The following is a 21,659-nucleotide window of genomic DNA, read 5'->3' as shown; positions in this document are numbered from 1 at the left end:
TCTTCTCTTCTCTTCTCTTCTCTTCTCTTCTCTTCTCTTCTCTTCTCTTCTCTTCTCTTCTCTTCTTTCTTTTTTTTTAAGACTTTTTTTTTTTTAAATTTTATTTATTTATTTGAGAGCGACAGACACAGAGAGAAAGACAGATAGAGGGAGAGAGAGAGAATGGGCGCACCAGGGCTTCCAGCCTCTGCAAACGAACTCCAGACGCGTGCGCCCCCTTGTGCATCTGGCTAACGTGGCACCTGGGGAACCCAGCCTCGAACCGAGGTCGTTAGGCTTCACAGGCAAGCGCTTAACCGCTAAGCCATCTCTCCAGCCCTTTTTAAGACTTCTTTACAACTTCTCTGGAAAGTCTGGTTTCCTGGGTATAATGTGTCTTTCATGTTGAATTGGCTTTGTAGGTTAGAATTCAGTTTTTTTTTTTTTTTTTTTTTTTTTTTTGAGGTAGGGTCTCACTCTAGCTCAGGCTGACCTGGAATTCACTCTGTAGTCTCAGGGTGCCCTTGAACTCACAGCAATCTCCTACCTCTGCCTCCCAAGTGCTGGGATTAAAGGCGTGCGCCACCACACCGGGCTCAGAATCCAATATTTTATACATATCTAAATACCTGCTGAACTGGATATATCTTTCTGAGCCAGAGGTTTTGCTTTTTTGTCCAAATCTTCACTTTATTTTTTTATTTTTGTTTTTCGAGTCAGGGTCTTTCTCTAGCCCAGACTGACCTACCATTATGTAGTTTCAGGGTGGCCTTGAATTCATTTTATTTTTTAAAACATTTTAATATTATATCTTAAAAATACAAATATTTTATTTATACGTATTTGAGAGAGAGAGGCAGATAGAGAATAAAGAGAATGGGCATGCCAGGGCCTCCAGCCACTGCAAATGAACTCCAGATGCGTGCGCTACTTTGTGCATCTGCCTTACGTGGGGGTTCCTGGGGAATTGAACCGTACACAAGTGCCTTGACCATTAAGCCATTTCTCCAGCCCCACTTTCTTATTTTTTTAAACTTTTTTTTTTGACAACTTCCATAGTTATAGATAATAACCCATGGTAATTCCCTCTCTCCCCCCACTTTCCCCACCACTTTATTTTTGATATTAAAAACGCAGGTTTTGGGGGCTGGAGAGATGTCTTAGTGGTTAAGCGCTTGCCTGTGAAGCCTAACGACCCCGGTTCGAGGCTCGATTCCCCAGGACCCACGGTTAGCCAGATGCACAAGGGGGCACATGCATCTGTAGTTCGTTCACAGTGGCTGGAGGCCCTGGTGCGCCCATTCTCTCTCTCTCTCTCTTTTTCTCTCTGTCACTCTTAAATAAGTAAATTTTTTAAAACGCAGATTTGGGGCTGGAGAGATGGCTTAGCGGTTAAGCGCTTGCCTGTGAAGCCTAACGACCCCGGTTCGAGGCTCGGTTCCCCAAGTCCCACGTTAGCCAGATGCACAAGGGGGCGCACACGTCTGGAGTTCGTTTGCAGAGGCTGGAAGCCCTGGTGCGCCCATTCTCTCTCTCTCCCTCTATCTGTCTTTCTCTCTGTGTCTGTCGCTCTCAAATAAATAAATAAATAAATAAATAAATTTAAAAAAATATTTAAAAAAAAAAACGCAGATTTTGAGCATGGTGGCACATGCCTTTAATCCTGGCACTCGGGAGGCAGAGGTAGGAGGATCACAGTGAGTTTGATGCCACCCTGAGGTTATATAGTGAATTCCAGGTCAACCTGAACTAGAGTGAAACCCTATCTCAAAAAAAAAAAAAAAAAAAAAGCCAATTTTGCTGAGTGTAGCCTTTAACGCTTTTAATTCCAGCACTTGGAAAGCAGAGGTAAGAGGATCGCTGTTAATTTGGGGTCAGCCTGTCCTGGAACAAGACCCTCCCTGGATAGAAAAGGCTGGAGAGATGGCTAAGTGGTTAAGGTGATTGATTGCATGTGAAGCCTAAAGACCCAGGTTCAGTTTCCCAGAACCCACATAAGTCAGATAGATGCACATAGTGGCGCATGCATCAGGGGTTCATTTGTAATGGCTAAAGGCCCTGGTGTGCCCATTCTCTCTCTCTCTAATAAATACATTAAAAAAAATGCAGATTTAGGGCTGGAGAGGTGGCTTAGCAGTTAAGCACTTGCCTGTAAAGCTTAAGGACCCCAGTTGTAGGCTCTATTCCCCAGGACCCTCCGTAAGCCAGATGCACAAGGTGCCTCATGAGTTGAGTTTGTTTGCAGTGCCTGGAGGCCCGACCTGCCCATTCTCTATCTATCTGCCTCTTTCTTGTCTGTCACTCTAAATAAAAGGTTTTAAAAAATGCAGATTTAAGCCGGGCGTGGTGGCGCACGTCTTTAATCCCAGCACTCGGGAGGCAGAGGTAGGAGGATCGCCGTGAGTTCGAGGCCACCCTGAGACTACATAGTGAATTCCAGGTCAGCTTGAGCCAGAGTGAGACCCTACCTCGAAAAACCAAAAAAAAAAAAAAAAAAAAAAAAGCAGATTTAGAAATCTACTCTGCCTTTCCCCCCAACATAATGCTTTAGCTCTCATTGTAAATAGAAGATTACAAGATACAGAATCAAAGTATACACAGGAGGTCGTGTATATAACCATGCAACACATTCTGCTCCTACACTGAGTTGAATTTATTTGTCTGTATAAAAATGCATATCAGTGGGCTGGAGAGATGTCTCAGGGGTTAAGGCACTTGCCTGCAAAGCGTAAGGACCTGAGTTCCATTCCCCAGTACCCACATCTAGAGTTCCTTAGCAGTGGCTGGACACCCTGGTGTGTCTATTCTATCTGCCTCTTTCTCTCACTCTCTCAAATGAATAAATAATATGTTTTTTTAAGTGCATATCATAGCATGCAAATTTATTTATTCACTTTAAAAAATTATTTTTATTTTTTGATTTTTTTGAGGTAGAGTTTTACTCTAGCTCAGGCTGACCTGGAATTCACTATGTAGTCTCAGGGTGGCCTCAAACTCATGGTGATCCTCCTACCTCAGCCTCCCCAGTGCTGGGATTAAAGGTGTGCACCACCATGCCTGGCATATTTATTCATTTATTTCCTTGGTGGAGGTGGGGTAGAGTATGGGTGCTCCACAGCCTCTTGTCATTGCAATGAACTTCAGATGCATACTCTGCTTTGTGCGTCTGGCTTGGTGTGGGTACTAGGGAACTGGACCCTGGTTGGCAGGCTTTGTAAGCAAGTCCTTTTAACCAATAAGCCTTGTCTTCAGCCCTGCAAATTTATTTTTCATTATAATGCAAATAAGTACACTTTCTACAAGAACCCACTGGGGGCAAGCCTGTAAGGAGTCAGTAGAGCAGAAGCCACAGGCCAAGCTGGATAATGAAAAGAGCCCCCACTTGTAAACCAAATGTTTTTATTTATTTATTTTTTAGAAAGAGAGATAGAATTGGTGTGCCAGGGCCTCAGCCACTGAAGTTAAACTCCAGATGGTGCACCATGTAATGAACATGTGTGACCTTGCACTTGCCTCACCTTTGAGCATTTGGCTTGCCTGGGATCTGGAGAGTCAAACATGGGCCCTTAGGCTTCACAGGCAAGTACCGAAACCACTAATCCATCTCTCCAGCCCCAAGTACTGTGGGGTTTTTTTGTTTGTTTATTTTGTTATTTTTTTGTTTTTCAAGGTAGGGTCTCACTCTAGCCCAGGCTAACCTGGAATTCACTATGTAGTCTCAGGGTGGCCTCGAACTCACTGTGATCCTACCTCTGCCTCCCAGGGCTGGGATCAAAGGATGCACCACCATACCCAGCCCAAGTTTTGATTGCTCCTATGAATGTAGTTTTGTTTCTGTGAGGTTTATGGAACTTTTAACTTTACTTTTGGGTTTAGTGGTGATCATGGGCCAACATGGATATATGCTGGCAGAAAATAATGAATTTTGTTTGATCAATCCTTCACAGTTTAAAAAGATGAAGAGTTGGTCAATTAATTTTTCTCTCAATATTCAGTTCATTCATTAACTCAGTGAAAACTATACTTAAAACTCAAAGCATTGTGTAGTGACTACAATTCTGAGCCATATAAGGAGAAGATAGTGTATTAGCTAGGTATTGCTACCTAGCAAATTATCCTATCTTAGAGGCTAAAAGAGCATTCAGAGGACTGGAGAGATGCCTTAGTGGTTAAGGCGCATGCCTGCAAAGCTCAAGGACCCAGGTTTGGTTCCCCAGTACCCATGTAAGCAAGAGGTGGCGCATGTATCTGGAGTTTGTTTGCAGTGGCTAGAGGTCATCTCTCTTCAATAAATGTATAAATAAATTTTTTTATGTAAGCTGCAATATAAGGGGCCTCAGTATACCTGCAAACTAATAGTCTCTTCCAGATGTGTCAGTTACTTATTTGAAAGAGAGAAAATGGGTTCACCAGGGCCTCCGGTTGCTGCAAACTCCATCACTTTGTGCATCTGTCTTTACAAAGATACTAAGGAATTGAACCCTGGCCATCAGGCTTTGCAAGCAAGCGCTTTTAACTGCTGATCCATCTCTCTGGCCTCTTTTTTTTCTGACTTTTCTAGGTAGGGTCTCACTCTAGCTCAGGCTGACCTGGAATTCACTATGGAGTCTCAGGGTGTCCTTGAACACACAGCAACCCTCCTACTTCTGCATCCTGAGTACTGGGACTAAAGGCATGCACCACCACACCCAGCATCTCTTTCTGTTTTGTTTATTATTTGAGAGAGGGAGAGAATGGGCATGCCATGGCCTTCTGCCACTGCAAATGAACTCCACATGCATGCTGCACTTTGTGCATCTGGCTTTATGTGGGTATTGGGGAATTGAACATGTCTCCATCCCCCCTTTTTTAAATATTTATTTATCTGCCGGGCGTGGTGGTGCACGTCTTTAATCCCAGCACTCAGGAGGCAGAGGTAGGAGGATTGCCGTGAGTTTGAGGCCACCCTGAGACTCCATAGTGAATTCCAGGTCAGCCTGGGCTGGAGTAAGACCCTACCTCGAAAAACCAAAAAAAAAAAAAGAAAAAAAAATATTTATTTATTTGAGAGAGAAAGTGACTGCACCAGGGCCTGTAGCCACTGCAAACAAACACCAGATGCATGCGTCACCTTGTGCATCTGGCTTACCTGACTACTGGGGAATTGAACCTGGGTCCTTAGGCTTCACAGGCAAGTGCCTTAACTGCTAAGCCATCTCTCCAGCCCTGTTTATTTCTTTATTTATTTTTGTGCCATTTTTATTTTTTATTAACAACTTCTATGACTGTAAACAATATCCCATGGTAATGCCCTCCTTCCCCTATACTTACCCCTTTGAAACTCCATTCTCCATCATATCCCCTCCCTCTCTCAATCAGTCTCTCTTTTATTTTGATGCCATGATCTTTTTCTCCTCTTACGATGGTCTTGTGTAGGTAGTGTCAGCACTGTGAGGTCATGGATATACAGGCCATTTTGTGTCTGGGGGGAGCACATTGTAAGGAGTCCTACCCTTCCTTTGGCTTTTACATTCTTTCTGCCACCTCTTCCACAGTGGACCCTAAGCCTTGGAAGGTATGATAGAGATATTGCAGTGCTGATCACCCCTGTCACTTCTTTCTAGCACCATGAAGCCTTGAGTCATCCCAAGGTCACTGCCATTTGTAAAGAGAAGGTTCTTTACCAAAAGTGAGAGTGGCATTAGTATATGAGTATGAACATTAAGAGAAGTGCTTACTGGGCAGTTTGGTGAGCATAGTATATACATTTAGCCAGACAGCAGTAGACGTTACACCCCTATGGCTCATGACTACTCCTGTTTTAAGTTTTCAGTATCAGGGATGTATTCCCTCCCATGGAGCAAGCCTGTAGTCAAATTAAAGGGCAGTTGGTTTCCACCATGACAGAAGTGCCATCATTACAGCCATTCAGCCCTGTTTATTTAAAAAATGGTTTATTTATGTATTTGAGAGAAAGAGAATGGATATGCGGAGACTCTAGCCACTGCAAACAAATTTCAGATGCATGTACCACCTTGCGCATCTGGCTTTATGTGGGTTCTGAGGAATTGAACTCTGGTCCTTAGGCTTTGCAGGCAAAGGTCTTAACCTTTGAGCCATCACACCAGCCTCTAAATTTTTATTTTATTTTTTTTGTTTTTTTTTTTGAGGTAGGGTCTCACTCTAGCCCCAGCTGACCTGGAATTCACTCTGAAGTCTCAGGATGGCCTCGAACTCATGGTGATCCTCCTGCCTCTGCCTCCTAAGTGCTGGGATTAAAGACATGTGCCACCATGCCTGACAAAAAAAAAGTGTTTTTGTTTGTTTTGTTTTGTTTTTTGAGATAGGGTATTACTCTAGCCCAGGCTGACCTGGAATTCACTATGGAGTCTCAGGGTGGCCTCGAAGTCACGGTTATCCTCCTACCTCTGCCTCCCGAGGGCTGGGATTAAAGGTGTGCGTCACCACGCCCGGCTCAAAATTTTTATTTTTTAATTAACTTATTATATTTCTTTTTGGCTTTTTTGAGGTAGGGTCTTACTCTAGCTCAGGCTGAACTGGAATTCACACTGTAGTCTCAGGGTGGCCTTGATCTCATGGTGATCCTCCTACTTCTGCTTCCTGAGTGCTGGGATTAAAGATGGGCTCTTTATTTTTTAATTTTTTGTAGTGCTGGGAATTGGACCCAGAGCCTCACACATGCTAGGTAAATGTTCTTCCCCTTAGCTTTATCCCTCAGCCTGAATTTGATTTTTTGTTTGTTTGTTTTTATGAGGTAGGGTTTTAGTCTAGCCCAGGCTGACCTGGAATTCACTATATAGACTCAGGCTGGCCTCAAACTCACAATCCTCCTACCTCTGCCTCCCAAGTGCTGGGATTAAGGGTGTTTACCAACATGCTTGGCTCTAAATTTAATTGTTTTTGTTTTGAGTTGGAGTTTCACCATGGTGTCCAAGCTGGCCTGCATCTCAAGACCCTTCTGTCTCAGCCTTCTGAATAACTGGGGTGTGAGATATGAACTATCACATTAGGCTCTTAAGTTTTAGTGTTAAAGGCTGGAAAGATGGCTTAATGATTAAGATGCTTGCCTGAAAAGCCAAAGGACCCAGCTTCGATTTCCCAGGACCCATGTAAGCCAGATGTACAAGGTGGTGCATTTGGAGTTTTTGTTTGTTTGTTTCAGTGGCTGGAGGCCCTCTCTCTTTATCTTAAATAAAAAAAAAAAAAAAAATTTCAAAAATTTCATGTTAAAATAAACTGGGTTTGGTGGCACATACTTTTAATCCCAGCTTTCAGACAGCTGAGGTAGGAGGAGTACTAAGAGTTCAAGGCTACTCTGAAACTATATAGTTAATTTTAAAAAGTACAGTAAATTATTAGATTCAAATATGAAAGTTTTTGAAGTCTGTTGTTTTCTTTTTTTTAAATTTTTTGGTAGGTAGGAGGTAGGGTCTCACTGTAGCTCAGGCTGACCTGGAATTCACTATGTAGTCTCAGATTGGCCTTGAAGTCTTGACTATCCTCCTACCTCTCCCTGCCAAGTGCTGAGAGTAAAGGTGTATGCTACCACACCCAGCTGTTTTCTTTTATTTATTATTTTATTTTTGGTTTTCCAAGGTAAGGTTTCATTCTAGCTCAGACTGACCTGGAATTCACTATGTAGTCTCAGGGTGGCCTCGAACTCACAGTGATCCTCCTACTTCTGCCTCCCGAGTGCTGGGATTGAAGGTGTGCGCCACTATGCCTGGCTGCTTTTTTCTTTTAATTTTACTTATTTGCAAGTAGAAAGAGATAGATAGAAGAAAGACAGACACACAGAGAGAATGGGCACAGCAGGGCCTCTAGCCGTGGCATGTACCTCTTGTGCATCTGGCTTATGTGAGTCCTGGAGACTTGAACCTGGGACCTTTGGCTTCGCAGGCAAATGCCTTAACCACTAATCCATTTTTCCAGCACCCTCCCCCCTTCTTATTTTTAAAAAAGAAAGAGGTGGATAGGAAAAGAATGGGCTTACCTGGGCCTCTCTCTAGCCACTGCAAATAAACTCCAGTCACATGTACCACCTTGTGCATCTGGCTTATGTGAGTCCTTGAGAATTGAACCTGGGTTCTTGGCCTTTGCAGGCAAGTGCTTTAACTGCTAAGTCATCTCTCCAGCCCCCCCCCCCTTAAAATGTTTTTAACATATATATTTTTTTCAAATTTTTATTAGCAACTTCCATGATTATAAAAAAAAAATCCCATGGTAATACCCTCCCCCCACTTACCCCTTTAAAACTCCATTCTCCATCATATCCCCTCCCCATTTCAATCAGTCTCTCTTTTATTTTGATGTCATGATCTTTTCCTCCTCTTATGATGGTCTTGTGTAGGTATGTCAGGCACTGTGAGGTCATGGATATCCAGGCCATTCTGTGTCTAGGGGGAGCACATTGTAAGGAGTCCTACCCTTCCTTTGGCTCTTTTCACCACCTCTTCCACATTAGATCCTGAGCCTTGGTAGGTGTGATACAGATATTGCAGTACTGAACACTTCAGTCACTTCTTCCTAGCACCATGATGCCTTTTGAGTCACCCCAAGGTCATTGCCATCTGAAAAGAGAAGGTTCTCTACCAAAAGTGACAGTAGCATTAATATAAGGCTATGAACATTAAGAGAAGTGCTTACTAGGCAATTTGATAAGCTTAGTATATACATTTAGTCACACAGTAGCAGACATTACCCCCCTAGGGCTCGTGACTACCCCTGTTTTAGGTTTTCAGTATCAGGGATGTATTCCCTCCCATGGAGCAGGCCTCTAGTCAAATTAGAGGGCAGTTGGTTTCCACCATGACAGACATGCCACTATTGCGCCCATTGGCTCATTTGGCCTGGCTGGCCAAATAGAAGGCTTGTAGTGTCCACCGTTTAGTATCTTCACTGGTGATTTCTCTTTCTCCCATTGAACCGCATGCAGAATGGCTTCTTCCAGCTTTCTGTCAGCTGATCTATATGGGGGAGGTTATCAGCTCAGTTCCAGCAGGACTTCTCAGTGGCCTTGCAGTCCAAGTATAACATATGTTTTATTTATTTATTTGAGAGAGAGAAATAGGCAGAGAGGGAGAGAATGGGCCTGCAGGACCTTCAACCACTGCAAATGTACTCCAGATGCATGTGCCCCCTTGTACATCTGGCTTTCATGAGTCTGGAGAGTTGAACTGGGATCCTTTGGCTTTGCAGACATACACCTTAACATTTAAGCCATCTCTCCAGCCCCCTCTTTGTTTTTAATTTTTTTTTTGGTTTATTTTTATTTATTTATTTGAAAGCGATAGGCAGAGAAAGAGAGAAAGAAGTAGAGAGAGAGAGAGAGAGAGAGAGAGAATGGGCACGCCAGGGCTTCCAGCCACTGCAAACAAACTCCAGATGCATGCGCCCCCTTGTGCATCTGGCTAACATGGGTCCTGGAGAATCGAGCCTCGAACCGGGGTCCTTAGGCTTCACAAGCAAGTGCTTAACCGCTAAGCCATCTCTCCAGCCCCCCCTCTTTGTTTTTTTGAGACAGGGTCTCATGTAGCTAAGGATGACCTTGAACTACTGATCATTTTGCCATCATCTTTCAGCTCATTTTTTTCTAATTTTACAACTAAGAAGTGATAAAATTACTGGAATTACTTTGGGGAAATATATTATCAATTTAATAATTATACAAGTGCCAGGCGTGGTAGCACACACCTTTAATCCCAGTACTTGGGAGGCAGAGGTAGGAGGATCACTGTTGAATTTGAGGCCAGCCTGGAAGTACAGAGCAAGTTCCATTTCAGCCTGGGCTACAATGAGACCCTACCTCAGAAAACCAAAAACCAAACAAACAAAATACAAGTGTCTGTTGGGCACAGCACCTCTCATGGAGGCAGACAAATTCCTGTCTTAAATGTACAGTAATTAGATAATTCTTGTGATGTGTGCGGATTTAGGGATATGTTGGAATTTACCTTCTCATTGCTGGGACAAAATATCCAACCAGAAGTAGCTTATGGGAGGAAAGGGTTTATTTCCAAAGGAAAGCTTCATCATGAGGGAGGAAACTGGTTCACTTCATCACATATCCACAGCAGAGATAACAGCAATGCCAGCTGCCTATGAACACAAGACTGGACTCAATCCCCAAGGTCCACCCCTGATGACACACTTACTCCTGCAGGGTTCCACCTCCCAAAGTACTGTACAAGATGGGGACTAAACAGAAAGCTCAAACACAAACACTTTATTTGCATTCATTTTTTTGCATGCACATCACTGTGTGTGTGTGTGTGAGAGAGAGAGAGAGAGAGAGATTTTTAACAACTTCAGAAGGAAGGGGAAATTGTAGTAGACAGTGTTGGTTTAGGAAGACATTAAGAGAAAGGATGTGGGCTAGAGAGAGGGCTTGGCAGTTAGTTAAGGCACCTGCCTGCAAAGTCAAAGAGCCCAGGCGCAAGGTGGTACATGCATCTGGAGTTTGTTTGCAGTGGCTGGAGGCCCTGGCATGTCCATTCCCTCACTCTGCCTCTTTTTCTCTCATAAATAAATAATCTTACTGTTCATACCCATATATTAATATTACTCTCACGTTTGGTAGAGAACCTTCCCTTTTCAGATGGCAGTGACCTTGGGATGACTCAGAAGGCATCATGGTGCTAGAAAGAAGTGACAGGGGTGGTCAGCACTGCAATATCTCTATCACACCTTCCAAGGCTCAGGGTCCATCGCGGAAGAGGTGGTGGAAAGAATGTAAGAGCAAAGGAAGGACAGGGCTCCTTACAACGTGCTCCCCCTAGACACAGAATGGTTTGGATACCCATGACCTCACAGTGCCTGACACTACCTACACAAGACCATCACAATAGGAGTAAAAGATAATGACATCAAAATAAAAGACTGAGAGAAGGAGGGGATATGATGGAGAATGGAGTTTCAAAGGGGAAAGTGGGACGAGGGAGAGCATTACCATGGGATATTGTCTACAATCATGGAAGTTGTTAATAAAAATAAATAAATAGCCGGGTGTGGTGCACGCCTTTAATCTCAGCACTTGGGAGGCAGAGGTAGGAGGATCACCATGAGTTCAAAGCCACCCTGAGACTCCATAGTGAATTCCAGGTCAGCCTGGGCTAGAGTGAAACCCTACTTTGAAAAACCAATAAATAAATAAATTAAATATTTTAACAAAATTGAAGATGTGATTTGGGGTTTCAGGAACAGTTATGTTAGCAAAGGGTAGAAGGATAGTTTTGTTCATAAAGGGTAGACAAGATCACATGAACGAAGGCGTGACAGCACTTTCTGAATATAGCAAATATTTTTCTTCTTTATAAATGACTGGCTTCCTCTTTTCCTTTCTTACTAGTGAAGCTATTAAGTATCTCACAGAAGCTCTCCAGTCTACCAGTGAATTAGAGCTTGAAGGTACCCTAGAAAAGATCATTGATGTCATTGAAAAACAGCCCTGTAAGTAACATTTTCGATGAGGCTTAACTTGTTAATGCAGTTTTGTGCTGCAGTTAGATTTGCAGATTTAAATTTAAATTGAGGATTCATTAAGATGTTCCAGTATTAAGAGGCATATGATGATCATTTTTCTCCCAAGTTTGCTAGTTCAATTGTAACCTCAAGATATTCCTTAATAACCCTTTTACAGTTTGTAATATCCCTGGAACTGTGGGGGATGTTGAGTTTATCTCAGCCTATCTTCTACACTTGACACCTGAATTTGATTTGGTTCTTTCTGGTCACTCTTTTTCCCCCCTCTGCAGTCTAGTTACCGTGTCCTAAATGTTTGGTGCAAAATAAAAAAGTGAGACCGTCTCACTTTCCCCCCTTGCTTTCTTCAGAAACCTTTTGGTTAAAAGATCTGAATCTAAGCTGGGCGTAGTGGCACACACCTTTAATCCCAGCACTTAGGAGGCAGAGATAGGAGGATCATTATGAGTTCGAGGCTACCCTGAGACTATGTAGTGAATTCCAGGTCAGCCTGGACTACAGCAAGATCCTATCTCCGGAAAAAAAAAAAAAAAATGATCTGATTCTAGCCAGTCTTGATGGCGCACACCTTTAGTCCTACCACTCGGAAGACAGAGGTAGGAGCAGCATCGTGAGCTCAAGGGCAGCCTGAGACTCCATAGTGAATTCCAGGGCAGCCTGGGCTAGAGTGAAACCCTACTTCAAAAATACTGAAAAAAGCCGGGCGGGCATGTGCCTTTAATCCCAGCACTTGGGAAGCAGAGGTAGGAGGATAGCCATGAGTTCGAGGCCCCCCTGAGACTACATAGTAAATTTCAGGTCAGCCTAAGCTAGCGTGAAACCCTACTTTGAAAAAAGAAAAAAAGTTCTGAGTCCAGGTAGAGTTGGTTTAGTGGGTAAGGCACTTCAACTCCCCAGTACCCACATAAGCCAGATGCAGAAGGTGGCACATGTGTCTGGAGTTCTTTTGCAGTGGCTATAGAGGCCCCAGCATGCCATTCTCTATCTGTCCCCTGCCTCTCTATCACATAAATAAATAAAACGTAGAAAAAATAATAATAAAAGGTCTGATTGTACAAAGGAGAAATGCTCTTTTTGGTTTTTCAAGGTACGGTTTCACTCTAGCTCAGGTTGACCAGGAATTCACTATGTAATCTCAGGGTGGCCTTGAACTCACAGCAATCCTCTTACCTCTGTCTCCCAAGTGCTAGGATTAAAGGCGTGCATCACCACGCCCACCTCAACCATTTTTATAGTCCCCATCATAAACTAGTCCCCACCAGTCACGTTCCTGAATTCATTCTTTGTATGATCACTTTCCACATTGTACTTGGGCTTCACATGGTGTGGCTTGAAATACTCTTCTTGAGAAAAAAAGTGGCTAGTGTTTCTAGAGCTTGAAGTATAGAAGTGATGCTGGCTGGCTTATTTAGATGTTGTGTAGATTACACGTTACAGATACGTGCCATTGCATCCAGCATTTTTTTTTTTTTTTTTTTTGAGGTTGGGTCTTGCTCTAATCCAAACTGACCAGGAATTCACTCTAGTCTTAGGCTAGCCTCAAACTCACTGTGATCTTCCTGCCTCGGACTCCAAGTGCTGGGATTAAAGGTGCCAGTATGCCTAGCCAAAATAACTTTTTTGAAAATTTTTTTTTTTATTGACAGCTTCCATAATAATAGACAATAACCCATGGCAGTTCCCTCCCTTCCCCCACTTTCCCCTTTGCAACTCCATTCTCCATCATTCCCCTTCCTCTCAATCAGTCTCTCTTTTATTTTGATGTCATCATCTTTTCCTTCTATTATGATGGTCTTGTGTAGGTATTGTCATGCATTGTGAGGTCATGGATATTCAGGCCATTTTGTGTCATTGTAAGGAGTTCTACACTTCCTTTGGCTCTTACATTCTTTTGCCCATCTCTTCCATAATGGACCCTGAGCCTTGGAAGGTGTGATGGAGATATTTCAGTGCTGAGCATTCCTCTTTCACTTCTTCTCAGCACCATGGTGCCTTCTAAGTCATTTCAAGGTCACTGCCATCTGAAAAGAGAAGCTTCTCTAACCATAAGGGAGAGTAGCATTAATATATAGGTGTGAACATTAAGCGAAGTGCTTACTAGGCAGTTTAGTGAACGTAGTATATACATCTAGCCAGATACCAACAGACGTTACACTCCTAGAGCTCATGACTACCCCTGTTGTAGGTTTTCAGTGTTAGGCATGTATTCCTTCCCATGGAGCGGGCCTCCAGTCCAATTAGAGAGTGGTTGGTTTCCCACATAACATATATGCCACTATTGCACCCATTGGCTCATTTGGCCTGGCTGGTCAAATTCAAGGCTTGCAGTGTCCACTGTTGAGTACCAGTAGAGGTGATTTCTGTCTCTCCCATTGAACTACATGCAGTGTAGCTTTTTCCAGCTTTCAGTCAGCTGGTCTACATGGAGGAGGTGTTCAGCTCAGCTTCAGCAAGAGTTTTCAGTGACCTTGCAGCTCAAGTGTGTGGAGTCTTAAACTTTCTTTTAAAAAAAGATTTTAATATTTTTATTTATTTGTTTGTAAACAGGGAGAGAGAATGAAAATATAGGCATGCCAGGGCCTCTTGATACTGCAAATGAACTCCAGGTGTGTGTGCCACTTTGTGCATCTGGCTTTGCATGGGTACTGGGGAATCCAAAGTTTGGCTATCAGGCTTTGCAAGCAAAATCTTTTAACTGCTAAGCCATCTCTTCAGTCCCATGCCTTGCTTTTTATTTTTATTTATTTATTTTTTTGAAGTAGGATTTCACTCTAGTCCAAGCTGACCTCTGAAATTCACTGTGTAGTCTCAGGGTGGCCTTGAACTTACAGTGATCCTTTTACCTCTGCCTCCTGAGTGCTGGGATTAAATGTGTGCACCACCACACCCAGCCCTTTTACACTTGTTTTTTTAAAGTATTTTTATTATTTGCAGAGGCTGGGGGGTAGAATATGAGCACAATGGGGTACCTTGCCACTGCAAACAAGCTCCAGGTATATGTGCCACTTTATGCATCCAGCTTTATATGAGTGCTAGGTTATTGAGTCTGGACTGAAAGGCTTTGCAAGCAAGTGCCTTTGATCACTGAGCTCTTTTCCCAGTTCATCATGCCTGTTTTAAAAAATTGATTTTGGGAGCAAGTGCCTTTAACCACTGAACAATCTCTCCAGCCCTAAAATTTCACTTTCAAATTCTGTTTTCAGTGTCATCAAACATGATTGAGCGCTCTGTAGTAGAGGCAGCAGTCCAGGAGTGCAGCCAGTCAGTTGATGAAACCATGTGAGTAAAATTGATTCTCTTTCTGTGGGAGTGCTTATTTTGGGGGGAGGGAATAACTAGTGAACAGTAGTTCTGCAGTGGAAGCTATCATTTGTTTCTTTTTAAATGATAACTTACATTTTAAATCTCATCATTATATGACTTACCCTTACTTAAATTTTTTTTTTAATTTATTTACTTATTTGAGAGAAAGAGAAGGCAGATATAGAGAGAATGGGCACATCAGGGCCTCCAGCCACTGCAAACTCCAGACATGTGTGTCACCTTGTATATCTGGCTTATGTGGGTACTGGGGAATTGAACCTAGGTGTTTAGGCTTTGCAGGCAACTGCCTTAACCACTAAACCATCTCTTCAGCCCAGTCCTTACTAATTTTTCATAGAGTGTGAGATTATAGATTTTTTTTAATGTAATTTATATTTTATTTTGTTTTCTTTGATTTTTTGAGGTAGGGTCTCGCTGTAGCTCAGGCTGACCTAGAATTCACTCAGTAGTCTCAGGGTGTTGTTGAACTCATGGCAATCCTCCTGAGTGCTGGGATTAAAGGCATGTGCCATCATGACTGGCTTTATTTTGTTTTCTAAGAAGACATTTTCTCTCAGTCCCTAAGAATCCTGCTTTTTACATGGGCTTTGGTGGCGGTCATGGAGTAACACCAGCAGGTCCAAACTGGGTTAGTGGGTGTTGCAGTCCAGTTCGCATTGCTGTTAGAAATCACCCAACCAAGAGTAGCTTCTGGGAAAAAGAGGTTTATTTTAGCTTAGAGGCTCGAGGGGAAGCTCCACGATGGCAGGGGAAAACGATGGCATGAGCAGAGGGTGGACATCACCCCCTGGCCAATATAAGGTGGACCATAGCAACAGGAGAGTGTGCCAAACACTGGCATGGGGAAACTGGCTATAAAGCCCCTAAGCCCGCCCCCAACAATACACTCCCTCCAGGAGGCATTAATTCCCAAATCTCCATCAGCTGGGGAGCTAGCATTCAGAACACCTAAGTTTATGGGGGACACCTGAATCAAACCACCACATTCCGCCCCTGGCCCCCATAAACTGATATCCATACATGATGTAAAATACAATGCATTCAGTCTGACTTTAAAAGTCCCCATAGTTTTTATCAATTCCAATGATGTTCATACATCCCCATAGTTCTAGACCTTTTAACTGAGCCATAATACCAAAATATAACCTCAAAAAACCCATAATGACACAGAATAAATATTCACACTGCAAAAGATGGCATTGGGCATAGCAAAGAAACATTCAACCAATACAAGATTTAAAACAACCAGGGCAAACATCAAACTCTGTAGCTTCAAGTCCAGCAACTCAAACCAGTGACAAATCTTCAAGTCTGATAATTCTAACCAGCAACAAGTCTCTGGCATTCCAACTCCGCCCCTCCAGCTAGGCTACTCACAGTCCTGGAAAACTTCATCGGGGCCGGCAGCTCCTCGGCAGCCATCTCATGGTCCTGGCATCTCCACTGGGTCTCCACTGCAAGCCACGGTTCATCCTCATGGCCCCATGGGGTCTCTATGCAGGCAACCAGCAAACCCGCTTCACACTGCCCATGGCCATTTCCAAAACACAAGACCATGTCGCAAACTCAATGACCCTCTTTCCAGCATTTCTTATACTCCACGATACCAGGTAGGGTGCCAATTTGTTAATCCAGGGGGGAATAAAGCAGACTTTGAAGAACAGGACACTCCTTGAGCACTCAGGCCCTTTCAAGAGTCGACATTCTTTCTGTTGCTCCAGCGCAGGTCAGCTAGCCCAGTCTCAAAGGTTGTAATCTCTCAGTTGCAGCTGAACGGGCAAGAGTTCACCCAAAGATTTTTTTTTCTGTGCCATATCCCTCTGCACACACCAGTTCATTTCTACGCAAAGCAACCCTGCACAACTTCTCAGGACACGGGCACAAGAGCAAGCTTCTCACACAAACTGCTAGCCCAGTTCAGGCACAGCTCTTTCTCACCCTCATAAGCCAAACCTCACAGTCCATAGTTCTTACTGCATTCAGGTCTTAGAGCTCAGACCAGAATAGTCCATTAAGCTGTACTTACAGCACTGCAAGGCATCTCTTAGGCCAAGGTTTCAACTCCTTCCACATTTCTCTTGAAAATCAGCTACAAAAGGCTGAAGCCACATAGTCAGGTGTCTAGCAGCAATCCCACTCCTTGGTACCACTTTACTGTTGCAGTCCGGTTCGCATTGCTGGTAGAAATCACCCAACCAAGAGCAGCTTCTGGGAAAAAGAGATTTATTTTGGCTTACAGGCTCGAGGGGAAGCTCCACGATGGCAGGGAAAAACGATGGCATGAGCAGAGGGTGGACATCACCCCCTGGCCAACGTAAGGTGGAACACAGCAACAGGAGGGTGTGCCAAACACTGGCATGGGGAAACTGGCTATAAAGCCCATAAGCCCACCCCCAACAATACAATCCCTGCAGGAGGCATTAATTCCCAAATCTCCATCAGCTGGGAACCTAGCATTCAGAACACCTAAGTTTATGGGGGACACCTGAATCAAACCACCACAGTGGGGTTCGGCCCTTCCAGGCTTCTCGAGATCAATTCCTGACCACCTTGCTATGAATTACATAACTCACACAGTAATGCAGCTTCATGGCGGCCTCTACTGTGTTCTGAATGATGAAACTTCTTTTTCTTTTCTTTTCTTTCTTTCTTTCTTTTTTTTTTTTTTTTTTTGTCGAGGTAGGGTCTTGTTCTAGCCCAAGCTGACCTGGAATTCACTATGTAGTCAGTCTCAGGCTGGCCTCGAACTCTCAGCAGTCCTACCTCCATCTTCCGAGTGCTGGGATTAAAGGTGTGCACCACCATGCCTGACAATGAAGAACTTAATGGCCTTGTTCTTGGGCATGCAGTGGGCACAGTTAGTGTAGCATATAGGCTGCCTGGGCCTGTAGCCTTTCTTGGCTCAACCATTGTTCTTCCCTTTTTATCATCTTGGAAGCTGGGGCCAGTGAGATTATAGTATTTATTTATTTATTTATTTATTTTGGGTTTTCAAGGTTAAGGTCTTGCTCTAGCCCAGGCTGACCTGGAATTCACTATGTACTCTCAAGGTGGCCTCGAACTCATGGTGATCCTACCACTCTCTCCCAAGTGCGGGAATTAAAGTTGTGTGCCACCATGCCTGGCTTATTTATTTTTAAATTATTTATTTATTAGAGAGAGAAAAAGGATGGGTATATCAGGGCCTCTAAGCACTACAAACGAACTCCAGACTCATTTGCCACCATGTGTATCTGGCTTAACGTGGGTTCTGGGGAAATCAAACCTGGGTCCTTAGGCTTCATAAGCTAAGCCATCTCTCTAGCTCTTTTAATTTAAATTTTTTTTCACTTATTTATTTACATGTGTGTGTCCCGAGGTCCTTTGCCACTGCAAATGAACATCATTGCTTATACCACTTTTTGCTTTTGGCATTATATCAGTGGCTGGGGAAGTGAATTCAGACCAGCAGGCTTTGCCAGCAAGTATCTTCAACTGCTGAACTATCTTCCAAGCCCTGAGATTATAGTATTAGTATTCTTACTGACTTAATGCTTTACCAAACCAATCTGAGTCTATATTCTCTATGCTGTGAATGAACTAAATTGAGCACCAAAAGTATAATTTATTAGCTGGGAGTGGTGGTTCAGGCCTGTAATTCTACTACTAGATAGGCTGAGGTTAGGATCACCATGAGTTCAAAGCCAGCCTAGAATACAAGTGACCTCTATATCAGCCTGGTCTAGAATGAGACCTACCTTGCCTCAAAACAAACAAACAAACAAATAGAAAACAAAATACAATTTACTATCTCTCTGTCTGCTTTTTAACATATTTTATTATTTATATATTTATTTATTGGACAGAGAGAGAATGAGAATGGACATGCCAGGGCCTCTAGCCACTGCTAACGAACTCTAGATATATGTACCCCCTCATACATCTAGCTAACGTGGTTCCTGGGGAATCAAACCTGGACCCTTTGGCTTTTTAGGCAAACACATTAACTGCTAAGCCATCCCTCCAGCCCCCTTATTAGTTTGTTTTAAACAGGGTCTCACTATTTAGCCCATTCTGGCCTTGAACTCACTATGGAGTCCATGCTGGTCTCCAACTCTTTTTTTCCCCCCCTTTTGGTTTTTCAAGATAGGGTCTCATTCTAGCCCAGGCTGGCCTAAAAGTCACTATGTAGTCTCAGGCTGGCCTCTAACTCACAGTGATCCTGCTATCTCTGCCCCTGCAGCTCTCCAACTCTTGATTCCCCTGCTGTCTCCTTAAGTACTAGGATTACAGGAGTGCACTGCCATGCCTGTTACTTTTTTTTCTCTTGAAAGTAGAATGTCAGCTGGAGAGATGGTTTAGCAGTTAAGGAGGTGCCTGCAAAACCTAAGGACCTAAGTCAATTCCCCAGTACCCATGTAAGCCAGATACAAGTGGTGGTGCATGCATCTGGAGTTTGTTTGTAGTGGCTAGAGGCCCTGGCGCACCCATATTCTTAGCCCCTCTCTCTCTCTAATAAGTGAAAAATAAAATATTTTAAACAAGAAAGTAGCTGGGCACGGTGGTGCACACCTTTAATGTCAGCACTAGGGAGGCAGAGGATTGCTGTGAATTGGAGGCCACCCTGAGACTACATAGTGAATTCCAAGTGAGACTCTACCTCGGAAAAAAAAAAAAAAAAAAGAAACAAAAAAGAAAATAGAATGATGTACAAGGTAAAAATGTTACCTTTTTTACACTTTATAAGAAATTTTAGGGCTGGAGAGATGGCTTAGCGGTTAAGCACTTGCTTGTGAAGCCTAAGGACCCGGGTTTGAGGCTCGATTCTCCAGGACCCACATTAGCCAGATGCACAAGGGGGCACACGCATCTGGAGTTCGTTTGCAGTGGCTGGAAGCCCTGGCTTGCCCATTCTCTCTTTCTCCATCTATCTGCCTCTTTCTCTCTCTGTCACTCTCAAATAAATAAATAAAATGAACAAAAAAAATTAAACTAATAAAAAAGAAATTTTAAGTACATGGTCTGAGAAAATATGAAAGTATGTTGTGTTTGAAATGAGATTATGATACAGGCTGTTATATTTACCATTTATGTTGTAGTAAATCAGGTCTGTGTGGATGTTTTTCAGAGAGCATATTTTCAATATCATTGGAGCTTTTGACATTCCACGTTTTGTGTACAATTCAGAAAGAAAAAAATTTCTTCCGTAAGTATACCACATATGCTTCACTTTTGGCATACCTTTGTGTATGAATGATAGTAAATAACATAGGCATTCCTTTCTTCTAGTCTGTTAATGACCAACCACCCGGCACCAAACTTACTTGGAACAGCAAAAGATAAAGCAGAACTATATCGTGAGCGATACACCCTTTTGCATCAGGTAAGTTGGGAGTTGGGGAATACCAGGTAAACTGTGGGAAAAAAAGAGCTTCAGAAAATCTTAGGGATATTTAAAGGATGATATTTTATAGGTCAAAGTTTGTCATTCAAGGCCAGGCCTGGTGGTGCGTGCCTATAACCCTAGCACTCGGGAGGCAGAGGTAGGAGGTTTACACAAGTTTGAAGGCAGCCTGGTTAACACAGTGAGTTTCAGTCCAGCCATGCATATATAGAAAGACCCTCATCTCAAAAAAAAAAAAAAAAAAAAATTCAGTGACTCTTAATGGGCTTTCTGTGATTGAGGCATATAGACCATATAGGGAACATAGAAATGCAGTGGTGCAAAAGACAGCTCCCCTTGATAATGATGTTAGAAATAGTAGCTGATCACTTTCAGTTTTTTGGCTAAGATCAAGTATAGAAATAGTAGCTGACATTTAATATATGATTCTGAAATATTAAGCTCTTTGTTTGGCATATAATGTACATTACTTCCCTCATTTAATCCTCTAATACTAAGAGATGCATAAATGCTATCCTCATTCTCATTTTATAGATGAGGAAACTGAAGCCTAGAGTTTAGTAATTTGCCAAAAGATCACATCTAGTAAGTTGAGATAGGATTTGAATCTAGTCCATATGGAGCCCAGCATTTGTTTATGCTACTGTTCTCCCTTCAAACAAAGAATTTTATCTGTGTGTTCAATGGGAAAATCAGTGAGGTCTTTAAGGATACAATGACATTTGACATGGTCCTTGTGGAAATGGAAGCAAAATGGTGGCAATGGTGTGAACAAGGGGAAAAAATGAACTTAGTACAGAATGGTAAAATATCAAGAGAAGTGTTGGAAAGCCGGGCATGGTGGCGCATGCCTTTAATCCCAGCACTTGGGAGGCAGAGGTGGGAGGATCATCGAGAGTTTGAGGCCACCCTGAGACTACATAGTTAATTCCAGGTCAGCCTGGACCAAACTGAGACCCTACCTCGAAAAAACAAAACAAACAAACAAACAAACAAACAAAAGAGTAGTGTTGGAATGGGCCTGGTGGTACAGGTTTTTAATCCCAGCACTTGGGAGGCTGAAGCAAGAGGATCACAAGTTCAAGGTGAGTTCATTACTAGCCTGGGCAGCTTGGTGAGACCCTGTCTGAAAATGAAAAGTAAATAGGGGCTGGGAATATAGCTTAGTAATTGAGCATTTGTCAGGTATGTTCAAGGCCCTAGGTTCAATCCCTAGTGCCCCCCAAAAATGAATTGGATTTTGAATCTAAAAGAGTTAAATGGTAGAATAATGTTAGTATGTTAAAAACAGTAACAGAAGAATGTGAGGCATGATGGCAGGTTGCATTTTATCCATTTAAGCTAAGATCATTGAGAGGAGATAAAAATGTATTTCTGGAGCTAAGGGAAGTATCTACACTGAGTGAAGAAATAGAGCTGCAAGGATGTGACCGTGAGAGAAAGAAAGATTATAAAACAGGACAGGCAGGCTGGAGAGATGGCTTAGTGGTTA

General features: G+C 42.9%; 1 protein-coding gene across 3 annotated transcripts in view; it reads left to right on the top strand.

Annotated features, from left to right (window-relative positions):
- Pole2 (DNA polymerase epsilon 2, accessory subunit) overlaps nucleotides 1-21,659 on the top strand; it is a 60,961-nt gene that overhangs the window by 877 nt on the left and 38,425 nt on the right. For 2 of the 3 annotated variants that reach the window (XM_045154959.1, XM_045154960.1), the window contains exons 2-5: nucleotides 11,327-11,427; nucleotides 14,664-14,739; nucleotides 19,892-19,969; nucleotides 20,053-20,146. In XM_045154959.1, the coding sequence (XP_045010894.1) occupies nucleotides 11,327-11,427; nucleotides 14,664-14,739; nucleotides 19,892-19,969; nucleotides 20,053-20,146 (349 nt within the window). The remainder of the gene's footprint in view (nucleotides 1-11,326; nucleotides 11,428-14,663; nucleotides 14,740-19,891; nucleotides 19,970-20,052; nucleotides 20,147-21,659) is intronic. The other variant, XM_045154961.1, reaches the window with a different exon arrangement.

The sequence above is a fragment of the Jaculus jaculus genome, chromosome 7 (genome assembly GCF_020740685.1).
Source record: "Jaculus jaculus isolate mJacJac1 chromosome 7, mJacJac1.mat.Y.cur, whole genome shotgun sequence".
Taxonomy (NCBI): Eukaryota; Metazoa; Chordata; class Mammalia; order Rodentia; family Dipodidae; genus Jaculus; species Jaculus jaculus.
Note: the sequence above shows the minus strand (reverse complement) of the source record. Positions and strands in the feature narration are given on the sequence as shown.